This window comes from Halichoerus grypus, chromosome 4 (assembly GCF_964656455.1).
Source record: "Halichoerus grypus chromosome 4, mHalGry1.hap1.1, whole genome shotgun sequence".
Lineage (NCBI taxonomy): Eukaryota > Metazoa > Chordata > Mammalia > Carnivora > Phocidae > Halichoerus > Halichoerus grypus.
In genome coordinates this window covers 124,012,765-124,030,475 of record NC_135715.1, presented here as the reverse complement: position 1 = coordinate 124,030,475, position 17,711 = coordinate 124,012,765, and the positions used below count along the sequence as shown (strand labels likewise).

The following is a 17,711-nucleotide window of genomic DNA, read 5'->3' as shown; positions in this document are numbered from 1 at the left end:
GATCAAAATCTGGCAAGTATTGGCAAGACACAGAATAAAGTGTATTTTAAATCTCGTGAATACAAAAAAAACCCTGGTGAATACATAAAAATAGATGTAAGTGATGTGATTTTATAATACTGGAAAGGGACTAAAATAACTCAGTTTAAGTATAGAAGACTAGTGAATGCATGTCTCCTGCAGTATATGATTTTAAAGAACAGAGCCACCCCTCATTGCTCTCAGGGCGGAGCCATGGAGCTACGCATTTATCATTTTTGTTTAAATGCCAAAGCTTGCTCTCTTTCTCTCAAAGGATAGCCAGTTGATTGATTTAGGAATAATTTATATATATTTTAGCTAGTTTCTATTTGGAAATATTATGATCTAGCTAAGACCATCATGGATTACACCAGAATTGGGTTCCAGGACAGCTTGTCCACTAGCTTATGACTTTATCCAGATCTCTAACCTCAGTGAAACTTAGTGGGGTAGCATGAAATATGTAATATGAAAGAAAGTTGAAAAAAACATACACTAGTATCTAGATACATATGTCCTCTTTGCTCATATTGAGTTCCTGGCTCTATTTAAGGTCTCTGCCTGCACTGTCTCCCTTTCATTCTCAGAACAACTCCGTGGATACTATTATTATCTTCATTTTACAGAGGAGAAAATTCAGACATTTAGAGACTAAATAAAGTTCACAGTAGTAGAGCCAGTATTCAGACCCAGGCATTCTGCCTTCAAAGCCAACACTCTTAACTTCTACCATCCTGCAGGAACCATTGGTATGAAATTTTGTAAGTCTGAGCAGAGACAGAGAAAGAGAGAGATCTTGAGTGAGTGCCCCTTTGTTTTCATCTGTTTTAGGTTTTAAGATTTCAGATTAATTAAAACTTTTAGGTTTTAATCATTAATTAAATAAATATAGACGTGGCTGTAGCTAATGGCATTACCAGGTAGGATACATACAAAGATTTCAAGGCAAAAATTCAAGTTTTGACTTTTGAGTGAGAATACACAAAAACAATGTTTTGCTGTTTAAATCGGATTATGTCCTTGATTTTCTATTTCCTTTTTTAAGGGATGGGAGAGACATGGTGGATTCTGTTACAAAATTGACGCTGTTCTTCGAAGTTTTGACCATGCTTCCAGTGGTTATTACTGTCCTCCTGCGCCTGTAACCATTGCAAACAGGTAAGATAGAAATTTTCTATCAGAAACATGACTGTACTTTTTTGACAAGAGGGCTCCTGGGATGGTAAAATCTAGCCATAATCAGTAACTTGTCAAAATCGAAAGTGTACTGTACATTAGAGTATTAAATTATTTAAATTATTGATTGAGATGAATTTAAATCATACACTGTTATTCTTAAATCAATTTTTGAGTAACAAAGAGAAAATTTAAGATGACTTTTACTTTCCATAAAGATATATTAATTATTTAGCTTTGCTAATGTATTCAATTGTATTTAGATTTTATCTAAAGGTTTGTAATGGAAACGAAGTATGTTATTTAAAAATTTAAAAATTAAGTATGTTTTTAATGTAATGTGTGTGAGTTATGTGGGTTTTTTTTTTTAAACGAAAGTATAGCTAAACTGTGGAGGATTTTCAAATGCTTCCCCATTGCTTCTTAGCTCTATATTTGCTTAGATGTAGACTTCTCTGTGCACAGGTGTCTTCTCCATACTAACAGAGAAACTGTGTCCTTTTGACACTCCACAGAATTTGCAACATGCTATAGATTTGTAATAGGGAATAAAAGTACCAACAGCGGAAGTGACCTCAGTGTCACTATCAATGCCAAGAGAACAATGAGGGCTGGGAAACCGACTCCTCCAAGCTGAAGACAGAAACAAGGTAGAATCCTTCAGTGGTTGCATGGGAACTTGTACCTGCAAAGCTAGTCACTTGCTTTTTTACTGAGGCCGTTGCCTTTAAAAATATCCACTGAAGATCAGGAAACAAGACAATTGACACTGTGGTTTTATGTAGACTCTTCACACATAGGTCTAATCTGTAGGAGGAATTACTGCTTTCTCTGCTCTCCTCACAGAGGAAGTCAACATTCAAAGACACCAGTATTTCCTTCCTCCTCTTACCTCTCACTTTCTTTCCCAGTCTTTCCTTCAAACCATGCACAGAATGCATACACACACATGCACGCGCGCACACACGCACACACACACACACACACGACTGGATTGACAGCAGTTGGCAAAATAAATTGCCTAGTGAGACATTTTGTGCTCAGGAGACCCTTCTTTCAGGAATAGCACCACCCTTGATGTATCTCAGTGTTATTTTTTGGTTCTACCTTCCTTCTTCCCAGCTGCCAGGCAGAAGGAAGCCTTTATCTTCAACTTGCCCACCCACCCAAAATGTTTCAAGAACACCTTGGGTTAGAAATCCTCCAGTAAGTGAGCCAACATTGGGCTTTATTCAGGAGCCTGATCAATGAAGCTATGCTCTTTTGTTAACTATAACTTAATTATGTTTTTCACTGAAGAAAATAAGTGTAATTGTTTCACCTGTTTCTTATGTCTTATTCTTTCTTTTCTTTTTTTTGTGTAATATTCATTGAATACCTGTCACATACCTAGCACTGTGTTAATTACTTCTCATATGCTATCTGACAGTGCAAAAAGCCAATAGTCAAGCATTTATTAAAAAATTATTTATTAAATATCTATATTGTGAGAGGCACCATATCAAACACTGGCGTGCTGTACAAAAGAAATAAAAGGCCTGGTGTAATTGTCCGGGTGCCACTTGCAGGCCAGCAGCTGAAGAGATAGAACATAGAAATATGAAACAAGTGAAGAAAGTAGAAGAACACAATAAATGGAAAATTCAAAGTGACATTACAGAGATGCCTGGGCGGCTCAGTCAGTTAAGCGTCTGCCTTCAGCTCAGGTCATGATCCCAGGGTGCTGGGATCGAGTTCCACATCGGGCTCCTTGCTCAGCAGGGAGTTTGCTTCTCACTCTGCCTGCCGCTCCCCTTGCTTGTGCACTCTCTCTCTCTTTCTGACAAAAACAAAAAACAAAAAAACCCCAACAAAGTGACATTACAGATAACCTATAATGCCACAGTGATCCAAGTAAGGCAGAAATCTGTTAGCGTTCAAAGTCTTCATTTTCTAAGAATGGAGATCTCCTACAAATAACGGAAAGTGTCTGGAAAAAAAAAAAAAATCTCCTTGGTTCCATTTCCTCCAAAACTGGATCTAAGAGTATGTTATAAATGATTTGTTTCTTGATAAACTGTATTCAGTAGCCAATACTAATATGTGGTCTAACTCTAAAGCAGAACTATAGCATCGATAAGTTTGTTGTCATTCCATCCACAACCTCGTATGCCCACCCAGGTGACCTTGTGCTAGTATGCTACTCAATGAACAGTCAAGCTCCTGCAGTGCTCTCCACTAGGCCCAGTGAGGCATCTCTCCTAGACAGTTACCACGCGTGTACATTGCCCTGCAAACATATCTACACCCAAAGCAGTGACTCCAACACAGGACATGCACATTGAGGAAAGAAAGGGCCCCGTGCTCTTAATTTTTATTCACGCAGACTCCATCAGGTAAGAAACAAAGACCCATACTACACCCCACTCTTTGAGTGACAAGGCACAACAAAATTTTTCAACAGCATCTTTTGTCTGAGAAGGTTGGACAGTAGATGGAAATTCTCCTCAGATCCAGGAGTGTCCACTAGCAGCCTTGGTAATCATTTTCTTCCATTACTGATTTCCTGTTTGCGTTAAGACACTCCTGTCACTCACCAGTGCTCAAGCTTGTAGTTGCTAATTGATTTTCCACTCTTCTGCACAATTGAGGACAGATTTGATGGGCACAATTAGAACCACCTGCTACAAATTACGTATTTCTTTTGTTATCAGGCAACTGCTCCTGGTCTAGGACATTTAACACTTTGTGGAATAGAGAGGGGAAGAAAAACAGACCCTTATTGTGGACTAACAGACTGTTATTTTCTTGCTAACTGTTACAAAATTTTTTCAGGCCTGGACGCTTTACTTCCAGATAGGGCATGACTGCAAAACTTGAGTTCCAGAGTTACCATGGATAATCATGTAAACGCATATATATCTAAATCTTGAATCAATCAGCCATGGAATATTTGGTATAAAATAATCCAAATGACATTTAATTTTTGCATTTTGCCAAAAGTAAGAAGTCCTGCAATATCTCATTTTCTCCTAGGTTTAAATATGCATTATTTCCAAGCATTTTTACAGCTCTGCTACTTTCCTGCAACCACCATACCCCCTAAACATTTTTGCAGTTAATTTTTTATTGTGATAAAATATGTAGAACATAAAATTGATCATTATAACCATTTTTAAGTATACAGTTCATTGGCATTAAGTACAGTCATATTATTGCACAATCATCACCATCATCCATTTCCATAACTTTTTCATCTTCCCAAACTAAAATTCTGTACCCATTAAATAATAACTCCCCATTTTCCCCTGCCCCCAGCTTTGGGCAACCATCATTCTACTTTCTGTCTCTATGAGGTTAACAGCTCTAAGTTAACACATCAATGGAATCATGCAGTTGTGCTATTGTATCTGGCTTATTTCACTTAGTCTAATGTCCTCCAGGTTAATCTATGTTGTAATATGTGTCAAAATTTCCTTCCTTTTTAAGGCTGAATAATATTCTATAATATGTATATACCACATTTTGTTTATCCATTCATACAATGGACATGAGATGCTTCCACCTTTTGACTATTGTGAAAAATGCTGCTATGAACATGAATGTACAAATATCTTTCGAGTCCCTGGTTTCAATTCTTTTGAGTAACATACCCAGAAGTGGAATTTCTGGATGATATGATAATTCTATTTTTAATTTTTTGAGGAAGAGCCATACTGTTTTCCATATTGGCAGCACCATTTTACATTCCCACAGGCAGTGCTCAGGAGTTCCAATTCCTCCACATCCTAGCCAACTTGTTATGTTGTTTTTATATAATAGCCATCCTAATGGGTATGAAATGGTATCTTATTGTGGTTTCAACTTGCACTTCCCTAATGACTAGTGATATTGAGTGTCTTTTCATGTGCTTTTGGCATCTGTATATCTTCTTTGGAGAAATGTCTATTCAAGTCCTTTACCTATTTTTTAATTGGAGTGTTTATTCTTTGTTGTTGAGTTCTAGTAGTTCTTTATATAGTCTGGATATTAATCCCTTATCAGATACATAATTTGCAAATACGAATGTATTTCCTACTTGCAAATACGAATGTATCTCCTATTCTGTGGGTTGCTTTTTCACTCTGTTGATGTCCTTCGATGCACAAAGTTTTAAATTTTGGTTAAGTCCACTTTATCCATTCTTATTTTGTTGCCTGTACTTTTGGTGACATATCCAAGAAATCATTGCCACATTCAATGTCATGAAAAATTTCCCCTGTGTTTTTTTCCTAAGAGTTTTATAATTTTAGCTCTTGCATTTAGGTCTTTGATCCACTTTCAGTTAATTTTTGTAAGTGGTATAAAGAAAGAAGAGTCCAAATGTATTCTTCTGCAGGTGGATATCCAATTTTCCCAACATCATTGTTGAAAAGACTGTCCTTTTCCCATTGAACAGTCTTGGCACACTTGTGGAAAATCATTTGACCATATATGCAAGTGTTTTTATTTTTGGGTTCTCTATTCTATTCTATTAATCTGTATCTGTCTTTATGCTGGTACCACACATTTTTTGATCATTGTACTTTCAGTAAGTTTTGAATCAAGAAGTGTGAGACCAACTTTGTTCTTTTTCATGTTTGTCTTTCCTATTCAGGATCCCTTGAAATTCCATATGAATTTTAAGGTGGATTTTTCTATTTCTGCAAAAGACATCATTGGGATTTTGACATAGACTGCATTCAATCTGTAGATCACTTTGGGTAGTATGGACATTTAAACAATTGGTTTTTTTAATCTATGAGCATGGGATGTATTTCATGTGTTTGGGTCTTCTTTAATTTCTTTCAGCAGTGTGTTATAGTTTTCAGTGTACAAGTCTTTCGCCTCCTTGGTTAGATTTATTCTCAACTATTTTTTTTTTATTTTTGATGCTGTTATATATTGAATTGTCTTTGTAGTTTCCTTTTCAGATTCTTATTAGTTAGTATATAGAAATGCAACTGATTTTTGTGTGTTGACTTTGCATCCTGAACTTTGCCTAAGTTATTAGTTCTAACACTTTTTTAATAGAATTCAGTTTTCTTCTTCTTTTTATTTATTTTATATATTTTTTAAAGATTTATTTATTTATCTGAGAGAGACAGAGAGAGAGCACACACGAGTTGGGGGAGGGGCAAAGGGAGAGAATCTTCAAGCAGACTCCCCACTGAGTGCGGAGCCTTACAACCTGAGGCTCAGTCCCACTACCCATGAGATCATGACCTGAGCCGAAACCAAGAGTTGGACACTCAACCAACTGAGCCACCCAGGCACCCCTAACTTTCTTTTTTTTTTTAAAGAAGATTTTTATTTATTTATTTGACAGAGAGAGACACAGCGAGAGAGGGAACACAAGCAGGGGGAGTGAGAGAGGGAGAAGCAGGCTTCCCGCTGAGCAGGGAGCCCGATGTGGGGCTCGATCCCAGGACCCTGGGATCATGACCTGAGCCAAAGGCAGATGCTTACGGACTGGCAGGCGCCCCCCTAACTTTCTTTTTAAAAACATACTTTAGTTAATCTCTTTAAAATTATGCAATAAAAACATTCTCATTGGTATAAATTCAAGCAAGCCAAAAGAATATAAACTAAAAGTGAAAGTGTCCTCTCACCTCCATTCCTCCTTCCCCCCCACATGTCTCCCATTAACAGTTAACAAAGGTAACTGCCATTAACAGTTTGGAATTTGTTCTTCCAGGTTTATTTCTTGTGTGTATGTTAAGTATCTTTTCTAAATCTATATTTCTCTTCTAGTCTTTTGCAATAAACAATAGCCAAAAACTTAATATTTCTAGTTCTTGAGGAAAGCCACCAAAAACTTCTTATGTAGTAATAATCATGATGCATTCTCCCATTTTAAAACTACTGATATTCTATTTTTATTCTTTATTTAAAAGAAAGAGGAAGAAATTTATCATTTTTGTATTCATTCAGCAATAGAGTCAGTTATTTGAATATGGTATTAAAAATGTTAACAATTATGTTATTAAAAGAAATCCCATTGCAATTATTCAGCTCAAAGTTGAATACCTCCTAACTGGATCACTATGTGTAAAACTACCACAATTTTTTTTAATTGAAATAAGCTCTCTAGTGAAGCTACATCCAGTTCATTACTTTTTTTCAATCTCTTGTTTTAGGTAATACAAACATAATCATTAAGTACTGCTGTCAGCTAAGTGTTGTGTTATAGACAAGAAACATCTTTTTTTTCTTTCAGCTACATTTGTCACTGGCTAAACAGATGAAGAAATATGTTCAGTTAGAGATTCAAATACACAATATCTCCTTTTGAAGTGTGCATTTTTTGAAATGCAAAATTTATTTTGAAATGAAAAAATTTGTCAATGTATCCCAAAAATAATGTATTGCTGTCTTCAAATTACACTTTTAAAATTAAAATGTAATGTTTAGCACCATGAGTAACAATTTCTCATCAAACTGATGGAAATTCAAGATATATTTTTCTTATTTACATTGAAAATGCACATTTGATTTCTTAACTTTTTTAAGGAGTTGATTGGAAAAAAATTTTTTTTCTAAAAGTAGTTACACGTATGCAAAGTATTTTATCATTTGTTTTTCTAAAAAATAACAATTTTTACTTTACTGAATTCCTTAGATATAATATGTTATTCTGGTTCAAATAATAATATAAAAACATGTACATATGGTTACTTTTTGCTCCTTAAGTCACAAAACATTTGAATTATATAATCCAGTGAAACAAGACAAAAAGACCAAATATAAAAAAAACTCTGGAATATTCTCAAATGAAGAATTCTAAACACAAGGCCGGAAAAGACCTTAAAATATCATCTGCTCTATTACTGTGAGCCAGAGTTTTCAGAGTTTTTTTTAAGTGTTTGGAACCAAATAGTGACTGGTAATGAGTATAAAATGTCCTCTTGTTTCTTTATCTGTTGAAAACAGACACTCAAAAGGCTGCATGCTGTGATCTAGAGTTAAGTTCTTAGAATATATGATTTAAAAGAAAGACATATTAGCTGAATTTCTTTATTAACAATGATATCTTCTAAACTGTACCAAGAAAACTAGAGTCCTGATTTGAAGGTTTTAGGACCTAATGTATGTGTATTATAAGCAACTACTTAAAAGATACTTGCCAATTTAAGAAGCACAAGGTTTCTATTGTATTAAGCAATCATTAATAGTGATAAAATAACAAATCAGTGTGGACTAAAGAAATCTAAAACCAACAGGGAACAAAAGCAAAATGTTGTCATGAATAATGGTATCAGTGGCCAAGTTCACAGACAACGTTTTCTCTCCATTAGCCAATAAATGCCATAGTACAAGGTAATGGAAGAACCAGCAATGTCTCCTGGGTTTAGAACCAGCACAGTGATGGTGGTCTGGCCGTAGCTTCCAGGATGTAGTGCCTTGCTGGCCTCCTAAGACAGTAGTTAAAGGCACTGGATAGGCATGATAACAATGCTACTGTGCCTAAGAGGGGAGAAGGAAAAGCAGATCCTAAATTATGAGAGCATGAACCACTGGAAGCATAAGGAAAATTACAATAGCATCTAGACAATGTTTAGTTTTATGTACTTTCCTTTTGAAGCATATTTACATAAAATTCTGCCACTGTAATCTAGTTAAAAAGAACTTTTCTAATTTCAAATGTGTGCTATTTAGATTATTAATAGAGTACAGAAAATATTTACTAAAGCATAATAAAAATCCATATGCTCTGCAAAGATGAGTATCATGGATGCCTAAGATCACTAAATGTTGGTAGTGATGTTCATAAGGCAGTTAAAAATTTTACTTCTTTGTGTTCTTTCCTCCCCTCCCCCCCATTTCCTTTGACCCCATTGCTTTTGTTTCCCTTAGCAACTTAAGGATGCCTGATAATGAAACAATTCCAGAATTGGATGAAAAAGTCTAATTTGCCTTCCTAGGTTTCCTAGGTAATTTCATCAGGCCTACCCTTTCTCATTGACTCAGCAGTTCTGGCCAAAGTCACCACTGTTTGAAATGTGTTTCCTCAAAACTTCAGACACATTGAAAATAAATTTTTCAAGATCGTTTACAACTTAGCCTAAAATTTCAATGCTACTTAAATTTTAATACTCACATTTTTCTATTAGATATTCATGTGGAAGCATATATACAAATTTTCCAGATTCCACTTTTGCTGCATTCATGTTGGGAAAGGAACGCTGCCACCAATCAATGAACACTAATTCATTCAGCTGTGTGGGGAAAATATGAGAGGGTGTACATCCTTGGATTAGTTCCTAGGGTTTTACATTTATCTTCAGTGAATGTGCACAACTGAACACATTTGAATAAGCCAAGGACTCCATGTGCTTGTGAACAAACCGATTCGGGAGTCATAAAATTGCTACTCCAATCTCAGTTCTCTTATCACCAGGCAAGTGTGGTGGATGGGTACATGTGAACTCCATGTTGGCAATGTTCATTCCCCCTGCCCGCTGCCAGGTCCCCCTGGCACACATTATGGCAAGGTATGTGCTATGTGGCCTAATTACAAAATAGGGCACATGTTGTGCCAAGAAATATATTGCTAGCTTGATGGACTTTACCACCTCTACTCTGAAAGTGGAGCTGGACTCTATCCTTGAAAGAATTAAGCCTTGTCTTTGAGACTCAAATTCTCCTCACTCATCTATTTCTAGGAATTGCACAGACATTTGGCATGTATTAGTAATGTTCGGGGTCTTTGAGTGTTTTTCTGCTCCATGTTCTGAAGAATTCATCAGAAAGGCTTACTCTGGTGCCATTCTGTGCACCTCATTATGCTTTAATGACATTTTTTTATTGCCCAGAAACTTACTATAACCATTTCCTTTTTCCGTTTTTAAGGTTTGAACAGGCTTTTATTACCAGTTTGATCAGTAGTGTGGTAAAAACGAAGGACAGTTATTTTTGGATAGCTCTTCAAGATCAAAATGATACAGGAGAATACACTTGGAAGACGGCAGGGGGGCAGAAGTCTGAGCCGGTGCAGTACACACACTGGAATGCACATCAGCCTCGTGAGTAGAGGGGACTGTAATACCGCTTCTCCCTCCTGTTTTCTTTGACCAAAATTCCTTCCACCGCATGGTCCACCTCCTTCCGTGCTTCCTTGATGTTTTCGTAATGCCTAAATCAACTAAAACAATTACCAGAGGTTCGCAGGGGGTGACATATGGCTGATCATTTTTAAAAGTATAAAGCATGTGACATTTGACAGGTTCAAGGTTTAAAATTATTGCTCATGACCACGTATGCCTTTATTAGCAGGAAGTCCAGTTTCTTCCTCCTAAAGTCTTTTCCCCATCTCCCCCTCATTGTCGAAGAATCTCAGCGGCTTACTCCATCCAGAATAGTCTGTTATTCTTTGAAGCACTGTGAATGGGCACATATGGGCACCTCTATCAGTCCACAGTCACTGCCACTTTGCTGTGGAATGCTGACCCATTACTTAGATAACATTCTTATTAATCCATCTCCTCCGTGGACTTCTGTGGTAATTTAGCCAGGATTTCAGAGTTAGAGCTCTATTAGTTCACTCTCATAACCTCAGCTCTGGATCCCACAACTCAACAATAGAGTTAGAGCTCTATTAGTTCACTCTCATAACCTCAGCCCATGGATCCCACAACTGTGCCAGGTTAGTTAGCTCCAGAGAAAATAATGGCTTCAGCCACAACTACACTAGACCAAGCCTCTGTGGAACAAGCTTTAGGTCCTTAGGTCACCAACCTAGAGTCGACACCCCTTTACCTCAGCATGAGTTCCTATTTGGATAGCTTGCTCCCTTTTTTACTTGTGGGTCTCAATCAGGGCTACCCCAAGAAATGATAGGCAATAGGTTACCTCTAAATTTGTTTCTAGAGGAAATGGGTTAGGGGGCCTCAGGCTCTTCTCTGAGGAAAGATAGATATTATTATAATACTATCAAAATAATTTTCATATATCAAATATGTAATAATAATTATCCAAAGGACTAAATATACCAATTAAAAGGCAGAGATTGTCAGAGCAGATCAAAACACAAGACCCAACTGTTTGTTGACTGCAAGAAACACACTTTAAACATAAAGACACATGTAGATTAAAAGTAAAAGGGTAGAGAAAGATATACAATGCAAATACTGATCAAAAGAAAGCAGGAATAGCTGTATTAATTTCACAGAGCAGACTTCAGAACAAGGAAAGTTTTTAGGGATTAAAAAAAAGGGACATTACATAATGTTAAAGGAGTCACTACTCTAAGAAGACAGTCCTTTATGTGTATGTGCTTAACAGCAGAGTGTCGAAATACATGAGAAAAAAACTGATAGAGCAGTTTTGGATAGCTCCAGGAGAGATAGATGAAGAAGAAATAGGAGAAATAGATGAAGCTACTATTACAGTTGGAGACTTTAATACCCCTCTATCAGATATCTATAGACTACTTAATCCATCAACAACAAATTACACATTCTTCTCAAGCTCACCTGCAATGTTCACTAAGATAGACCACATTCTGGCCATAAAACACACCTTAACAAATTTAAAAGAATAGAAATCATACAGTGTCTTCTCTCAGCCCACAGTGAAATTAAACTAGAAACCAATAACAGAAAGATAGCTGGAAAATTCCAAAATGCTTAGAGATTCAACAATACATTTCTAAATAACACATGGGTCAAAGAAGAAATCTCAAGAGGAATTTTAAACATTTGAAACTAAATGAAAATACAACTTATCAGAACTTGTAAGATGCAGAGAAAGCAATGTCTAGGGGGAAATTTAAAGCACTGAACACATATATTAGAAAAAAAGAAATATCTAAAATCAATAGTCTAAGCTTCTACCTTAGGAAACTAGAAAAAGAAGAGAAAATTAAATCCAAAGTAGGTCAAAGAAAATAAATAATAAGAATTAGAGCAGAAATCAGTAAAATTGAAAACAGGAACTCAATAAAGAAAATCAATAAAATCAAAAGTTGGTTCTTTGAAAAGATCAATGAAATTGATAACCCTGTAGCAAGACTCACTAAGAAAAGAGAGAAGACACAAATTACTAATATCACAAATAAAATAGGGAGCAGCACTACAGATCCCAGAGACATTAAAAGGGTAATAAAGGAGGGGTGCCTGGGTGGCTCAGATGGTTGAGCATCTGCCTTCGGCTCGGGTCATGATCCCAGAGTCCTGGGATCGAGCCCCACATCAGGCTCCCTGCTCGGCGGGGAGCCTGCTTCTCCCTCTCCCTCTGCCTGCTTCTTCCCCTGCTTGTACACTCTCTCTCACTCTCAAAAATAAATAAAATCAAAAAAAAAAAAAAGGGTAATAAAGGAATATTATGAACAACTCTATATGCACAAATTTGATAACCCAGATGAAAATGACCAATTCCTTTAAAGATACAATCAGCCAAAATTCACACAAGAAGAGATAAACTATTGGAGTAGGCCTATAGCTATTAAAGAAATTGAAACAAAAATTCATAAGCTTTCAAAACAAACCCAGGTCCGCATGGGTTCACTGGTGAATTCTACTAAACGCTTAAGGAAGAAATTATGCCAGCTCTCTACAATCTTTTACAGAAGACAGAGCAGAGGGAATACTTACTGTCTCATTCTGAGGCCAGCATTACCATAATACCAAAATCAGACAAAGACATTGCAAGAAAAGAAAATTACAGACCAATATCTCTCATGAACAGAGTAGCAAAAATCTTCAATGAAATATTAATAAATTGAATCCAACAATGTAAAAAAGAATTATACACCACAACCAAATGGGATTTATCCCAGTTATACAAGGATTATTTAACATCCGAAAATCAATTCGTGTAATCCATCACATCAACAGGCTATTTTTAAAGTCACATGATCATATCAATAGATGCAGAAAAACATACATATGACAAAATCCAATGCCTGTTTGTTTTTTTTATTTTTTATTTATATATATATATTTTAATTAATTTTATTTTATTATGTTAGTTATTATATGTTATGTTAGTCACCATACAGTACATCATTAGTTTTTGATGTAATGTTCCATGATTCATTGTTTTCGTGTAACACCCAGTGCTCCATGCAATATGTTCCCTCCTTAATACCCATCACTGGGCTAACCCATCCCCCCACCCCCTTCCCCTCTAAAACCCTCAGTTTCTTTCTTGGATTCCATAGTGTCTTATGGTTCATCTCCCCCTCCGATCCCCCCCTTCATTTTTCCCTTCCTTCTAATGTCCTCCATGCTATTTCTTATGTTCCACAAATAAGTGAAACCGTATAATAATTGACTTTCTCTGCTTGACTTATTTCACTTAGCATAATCTCCTCCAGTCCCATCCATGTTGATGTAAAAGTTGGGTATTCATCCTTTCTGATGGCTGAGTAATATTCCATTGTATATATGGACCATATCTTCTTTATCCATTCACCTGTTGAAGGGCATCTCAGCTCCTTCCACAGTTTGGTTATTGCAGACATTGCTGCTATGAACACTGGGGTGCATATGGCCCTTCTTTTCACTACATCTGTGTCTTTGGGATAAATACCCAGTAGGGCAATTGCTGGGTCATAGGGTACCTCTATTTTTAATTTTTTGAAGAACATCCACACTGTTTTCCAAAGTGGCTGTACCAACTTGCATTCTCACCAACAGTGTAAGAGGGTTCCCCTTTCTCCCCAACCTCTCCAACATTTGTTGTTTCTTGCTTTTATTTGCTTTTTTTGTCCTATTGCATTAACTAGGACTACTATTACAATGTTTAAAAGAAGTGTTGAGGGCGCCTGGGTGGCTCAGTTGGTTAAGCAATTGCCTTCGGCTCAGGTCATGATCCTGGAGTCCCAGGATCAAGTCCCGCATCGGGCTCCCTGCTCAGCAGGGAGTCTCCTTCTCCCTCTGACCCTCCCCCCTCTTGTGCTCTCTTTCTCTCTCTCAAATAAATAAATAAAAATCTTCAAAAAAAAAAGTGTTGATAAGGAACAGCCTTGCCTTGTTCCTTGATGTTAGTGGGAAAGCTTTTATTTTTCACCATTAAGTATGATATCTGTGTATGATATGTTTTGTAGATGTTCTTTATAAAGTTGAGGAAGTTCCCTTTTATTCTTAGTTTGCTAACAGTTATTAAAGCAAATAGGCATTGCAAACTATGGAAAGAGCCAAGATGTCCATCAGCAGATGAGTGGATAAAGAAGATGTGGTATATATATACAATAGAATATTAGCAGCCATCAAAAAAACTGAAATCTTGCCATTTGCAACGACGTGGATGGAACTAGAGGGTATTATGCTAAGTGAAATAAGTCAATCAGAGAAAGACAAGTATCATACGATCTCACTGATATGAGGAATTCTTAATCTCAGGAAACAAACTGAGGGTTGCTGGAGTGGTGGGGGGGTGGGAGGGATGGGGTGGCTGGGTGATGGACATTGGGGAGGGTATGTGCTATGGTGAGCGCTGTGAATTGTGTAAGACTGATGAATCACAGACCTGTACCTCTGAAACAAATAATACATTATATGTTTAAAAAAAAAAAAAAGGAGATAGTAGGAAGGGAAAAATGAAGGGGGGGAATTGGAGGGAGAGACGAACCATGAGAGACTATGGAATCCGAGAAAGAAACTGAGGGTTTTAGAGGGGAGGGGGCTGGGGGGATGGGTTAGCCCGGTGATGGGTATTAAGGAGGGCACATATTGCATGGAGCACTGGGTGTTATACGCAAACAATGAATCATGGAACATTACATCAAAAACTAATGATGTACTGTATGGTGACTAACATAACATAATAAAATTAAATTAAATTTAAAAAAAAAACAAATAAAAGGTATACAGATGGGAAAGAAAAAAATAAAACTTTCTTCACAGATGACAAGATCATCTACATAAAAAATCAGAAAGAATCAATAAAAGATCCCTTGAACTAATAAGTGATTATAGCAAGACTGCAATATAAAAGATTAATGAACAAAAGTCAGTTGCTTTCTATATAACAGCAATGAACAAGTGGAGTTTAAAATTAAAAACATATTATCATTTACATTAGCACCCCCCAAATTGAAATATTTATATATAAATCTAACAGAATATGTACAAAATCTATATGAGGACAACTATAAACTTTAATGAAATAAGTCAAAGAAGAACTAAATAAAATGAGAGATATTCCATGTTCATGGATAGAAAAAGTCAATATTGTCAAGATGTCAGTTTTTCACAAACTGACCTATGGATTCAATACTATCCCAATCAAAATCCCAGCAAGTTAGTTTGTGGATATCAACAAACTGGTTCTAAAGTTTATATGGAAAGAATAGCCAACTCCATATTGATGTAGAAGAACAAAGTCAGAGAACTGACACTACCTGACTTCAAGACTTACTATAAAGCTAGAGTAATCAAGACAGTGTGGTACTGGGGGGGGGGGGCGGAAGACAAATCAATAGAACAGAATAGAGAGCCCAGAAATTGACTGATATGAACCATAGACCTAAATGTAAATCACAAAGCTATAACACTCCTAGAGGATAACATAATAGAAAACCTAGATGACCTTGAGTAAGGCAATGACTTTTTAGATACAACACCAAAGGCACAATCCATGAAAGAAACAATTTTCACTAAAACTAAAAACTTCTGCTCTAAGAAAGACAATGCCAAGAGAATGAAAAGACACAACACAGACTAAGAGAAAATATTTGGAAAAACCACATCTGATAAAAAACTGTTATCCAAAATATACAAAGAATTCTTAAAACTCAACAATAAGAATATGAAGGACAAGATTTAAAAATGGACAAAAGGCCTGGGACGGCTGGGTGGTTCAGTTGGTTAAGCATGTGCCTTCTGGTCAGGTCATGTTTTCGGGGTCCCTGGATGGAGTCCCGCATCAGGCTCTCTGTTCAGCAGGGAGTCTGTTTCTCCTTCTCTCCCTCCCCCCACTCATGCTTGCTCACTCTCTCTCTCTGAAATAAATAAATATAATCTTAAAAAAAAAGAAGAAGAAATGAGCTATCAAGCCATCAAAAGACATTTAATGAAACTTAAATGCATATTACTAAGTGAAAAAGGCCAATTGAAAAGTCTGTATACTGCATGATTCCAACCATATGACATTATGGAAAAGGCAAAACTATGGGACAGTAAAAAGATTACTAGCAAAAAGTGGTTTGCCGGAGTTAGGGGGAAGTAGAGATAAATAGGCAGAGTACAGAGGATTTGGGGGGCAATGAAACTATTTTATATGGTACTACAATGGTGGATATATGTAATTATACATTTGTCCAAACCACAGAATGTACAACACCAAGAATGAAACCTAATGTAAATCATGGCTTTTGGGTGGTAATGATGTGTCACTGTAAGTTTTAACAAACGTACCATTGTGGTATGGAATGTCAATAGTGAGGTAGGTTTTATGTATTTGGGACAGGAGGTATAAGGGCAGTCTGTACTTTCCACTCAATTTTGCTATGAATCCAAAATGCTCTAAAATATATAGTTTATTATTTTTTTAAAAACCATGCTTTATAAAGATGCCTGCAAGGTGAAGTTAAGACAAATTACATTTTTTGTGTATAAGCATTGGTTTAGGAAATGTGTATAGAAACTGGTGAGTTTGCATGGCTCTAAACAAGAAACATCCTAATCCAGTCAATAAACAACATTCTCATTCTACAAATCTGTGAATATTATTAAAATGCAGAGAATAGTAAAGTTCCATGTCACACTATTACTGAAAAAAAAAAAAGCTCAGGTTTCATTTCTAATATACTTTGGAATTTTGTTAGGAATGTCTATACCTGTCAAAATAAATTAATACATTTTGAGTAGACAAAATCTTGGTTCTTAATGTTACCTTCCTTGGGGCATATTGGGATGTCTAAAATCTGGAACTGAAGCAGAGCTCCTTGTCATTCATAAGTTTCTCTTGTAATTTATTTGAGTGGCACTACTCTTTTCCTGTTCTCCCTGAAGCAAAAATAATATCATGATGCTCAGTTTGGCTGCTCATGCTGACTGACATTGAGTAAATTGTCTCTGAATAAGATGAAAATGTAAATCTTTTTTTGAAGAAAATAGCAATATAAAAGCCTCTGTGTTTCCTTTTTTCTTTTAAATTGCAGTTTGCAGAAACACCATCCTAAATCACACTTTTTTCCTTGCCTATCATGAAAGTGTCCATTAACTTGGTCCTCATGTCAGAATCTTAATCCAGCCCAAACTGACTATATAAATTGACCACTGAACAGGAAGCCTGCTGTGTTTTATAAACTTAGCCAAGACTCTGTCCTTATATCATATCATCAAAATATTCCATCTATGGTGGAATCGCAGTTCTGCCGCTTTTTTCAACTTTGTATTATGTTCCCCAAATAGTGTAATGACCCGTCATATACCCATCACCCGTGTCATCAGTTATGAACTCATGGTCTATCTTGTTTCATCTATACCCTCACCCACTTCCCATATTTTGTCATAGCAAAGCCCAGATATCATATTGTTTCATCCACAAATATTTCAATATTATCCCTA

At 36.3% G+C, this 17,711-nt stretch overlaps 1 protein-coding gene across 2 annotated transcripts in view; it reads left to right on the top strand.

Moving 5' to 3' along the window:
* PLA2R1 (phospholipase A2 receptor 1) overlaps positions 1-17,711 on the top strand; it is a 115,497-nt gene that overhangs the window by 51,451 nt on the left and 46,335 nt on the right. For both annotated transcript variants that reach the window (XM_078070878.1, XM_036070995.2), the window contains exons 10-11: positions 1,067-1,179; positions 10,048-10,220. In XM_078070878.1, coding sequence (XP_077927004.1) covers positions 1,067-1,179; positions 10,048-10,220 — 286 coding nt within the window. The remainder of the gene's footprint in view (positions 1-1,066; positions 1,180-10,047; positions 10,221-17,711) is intronic.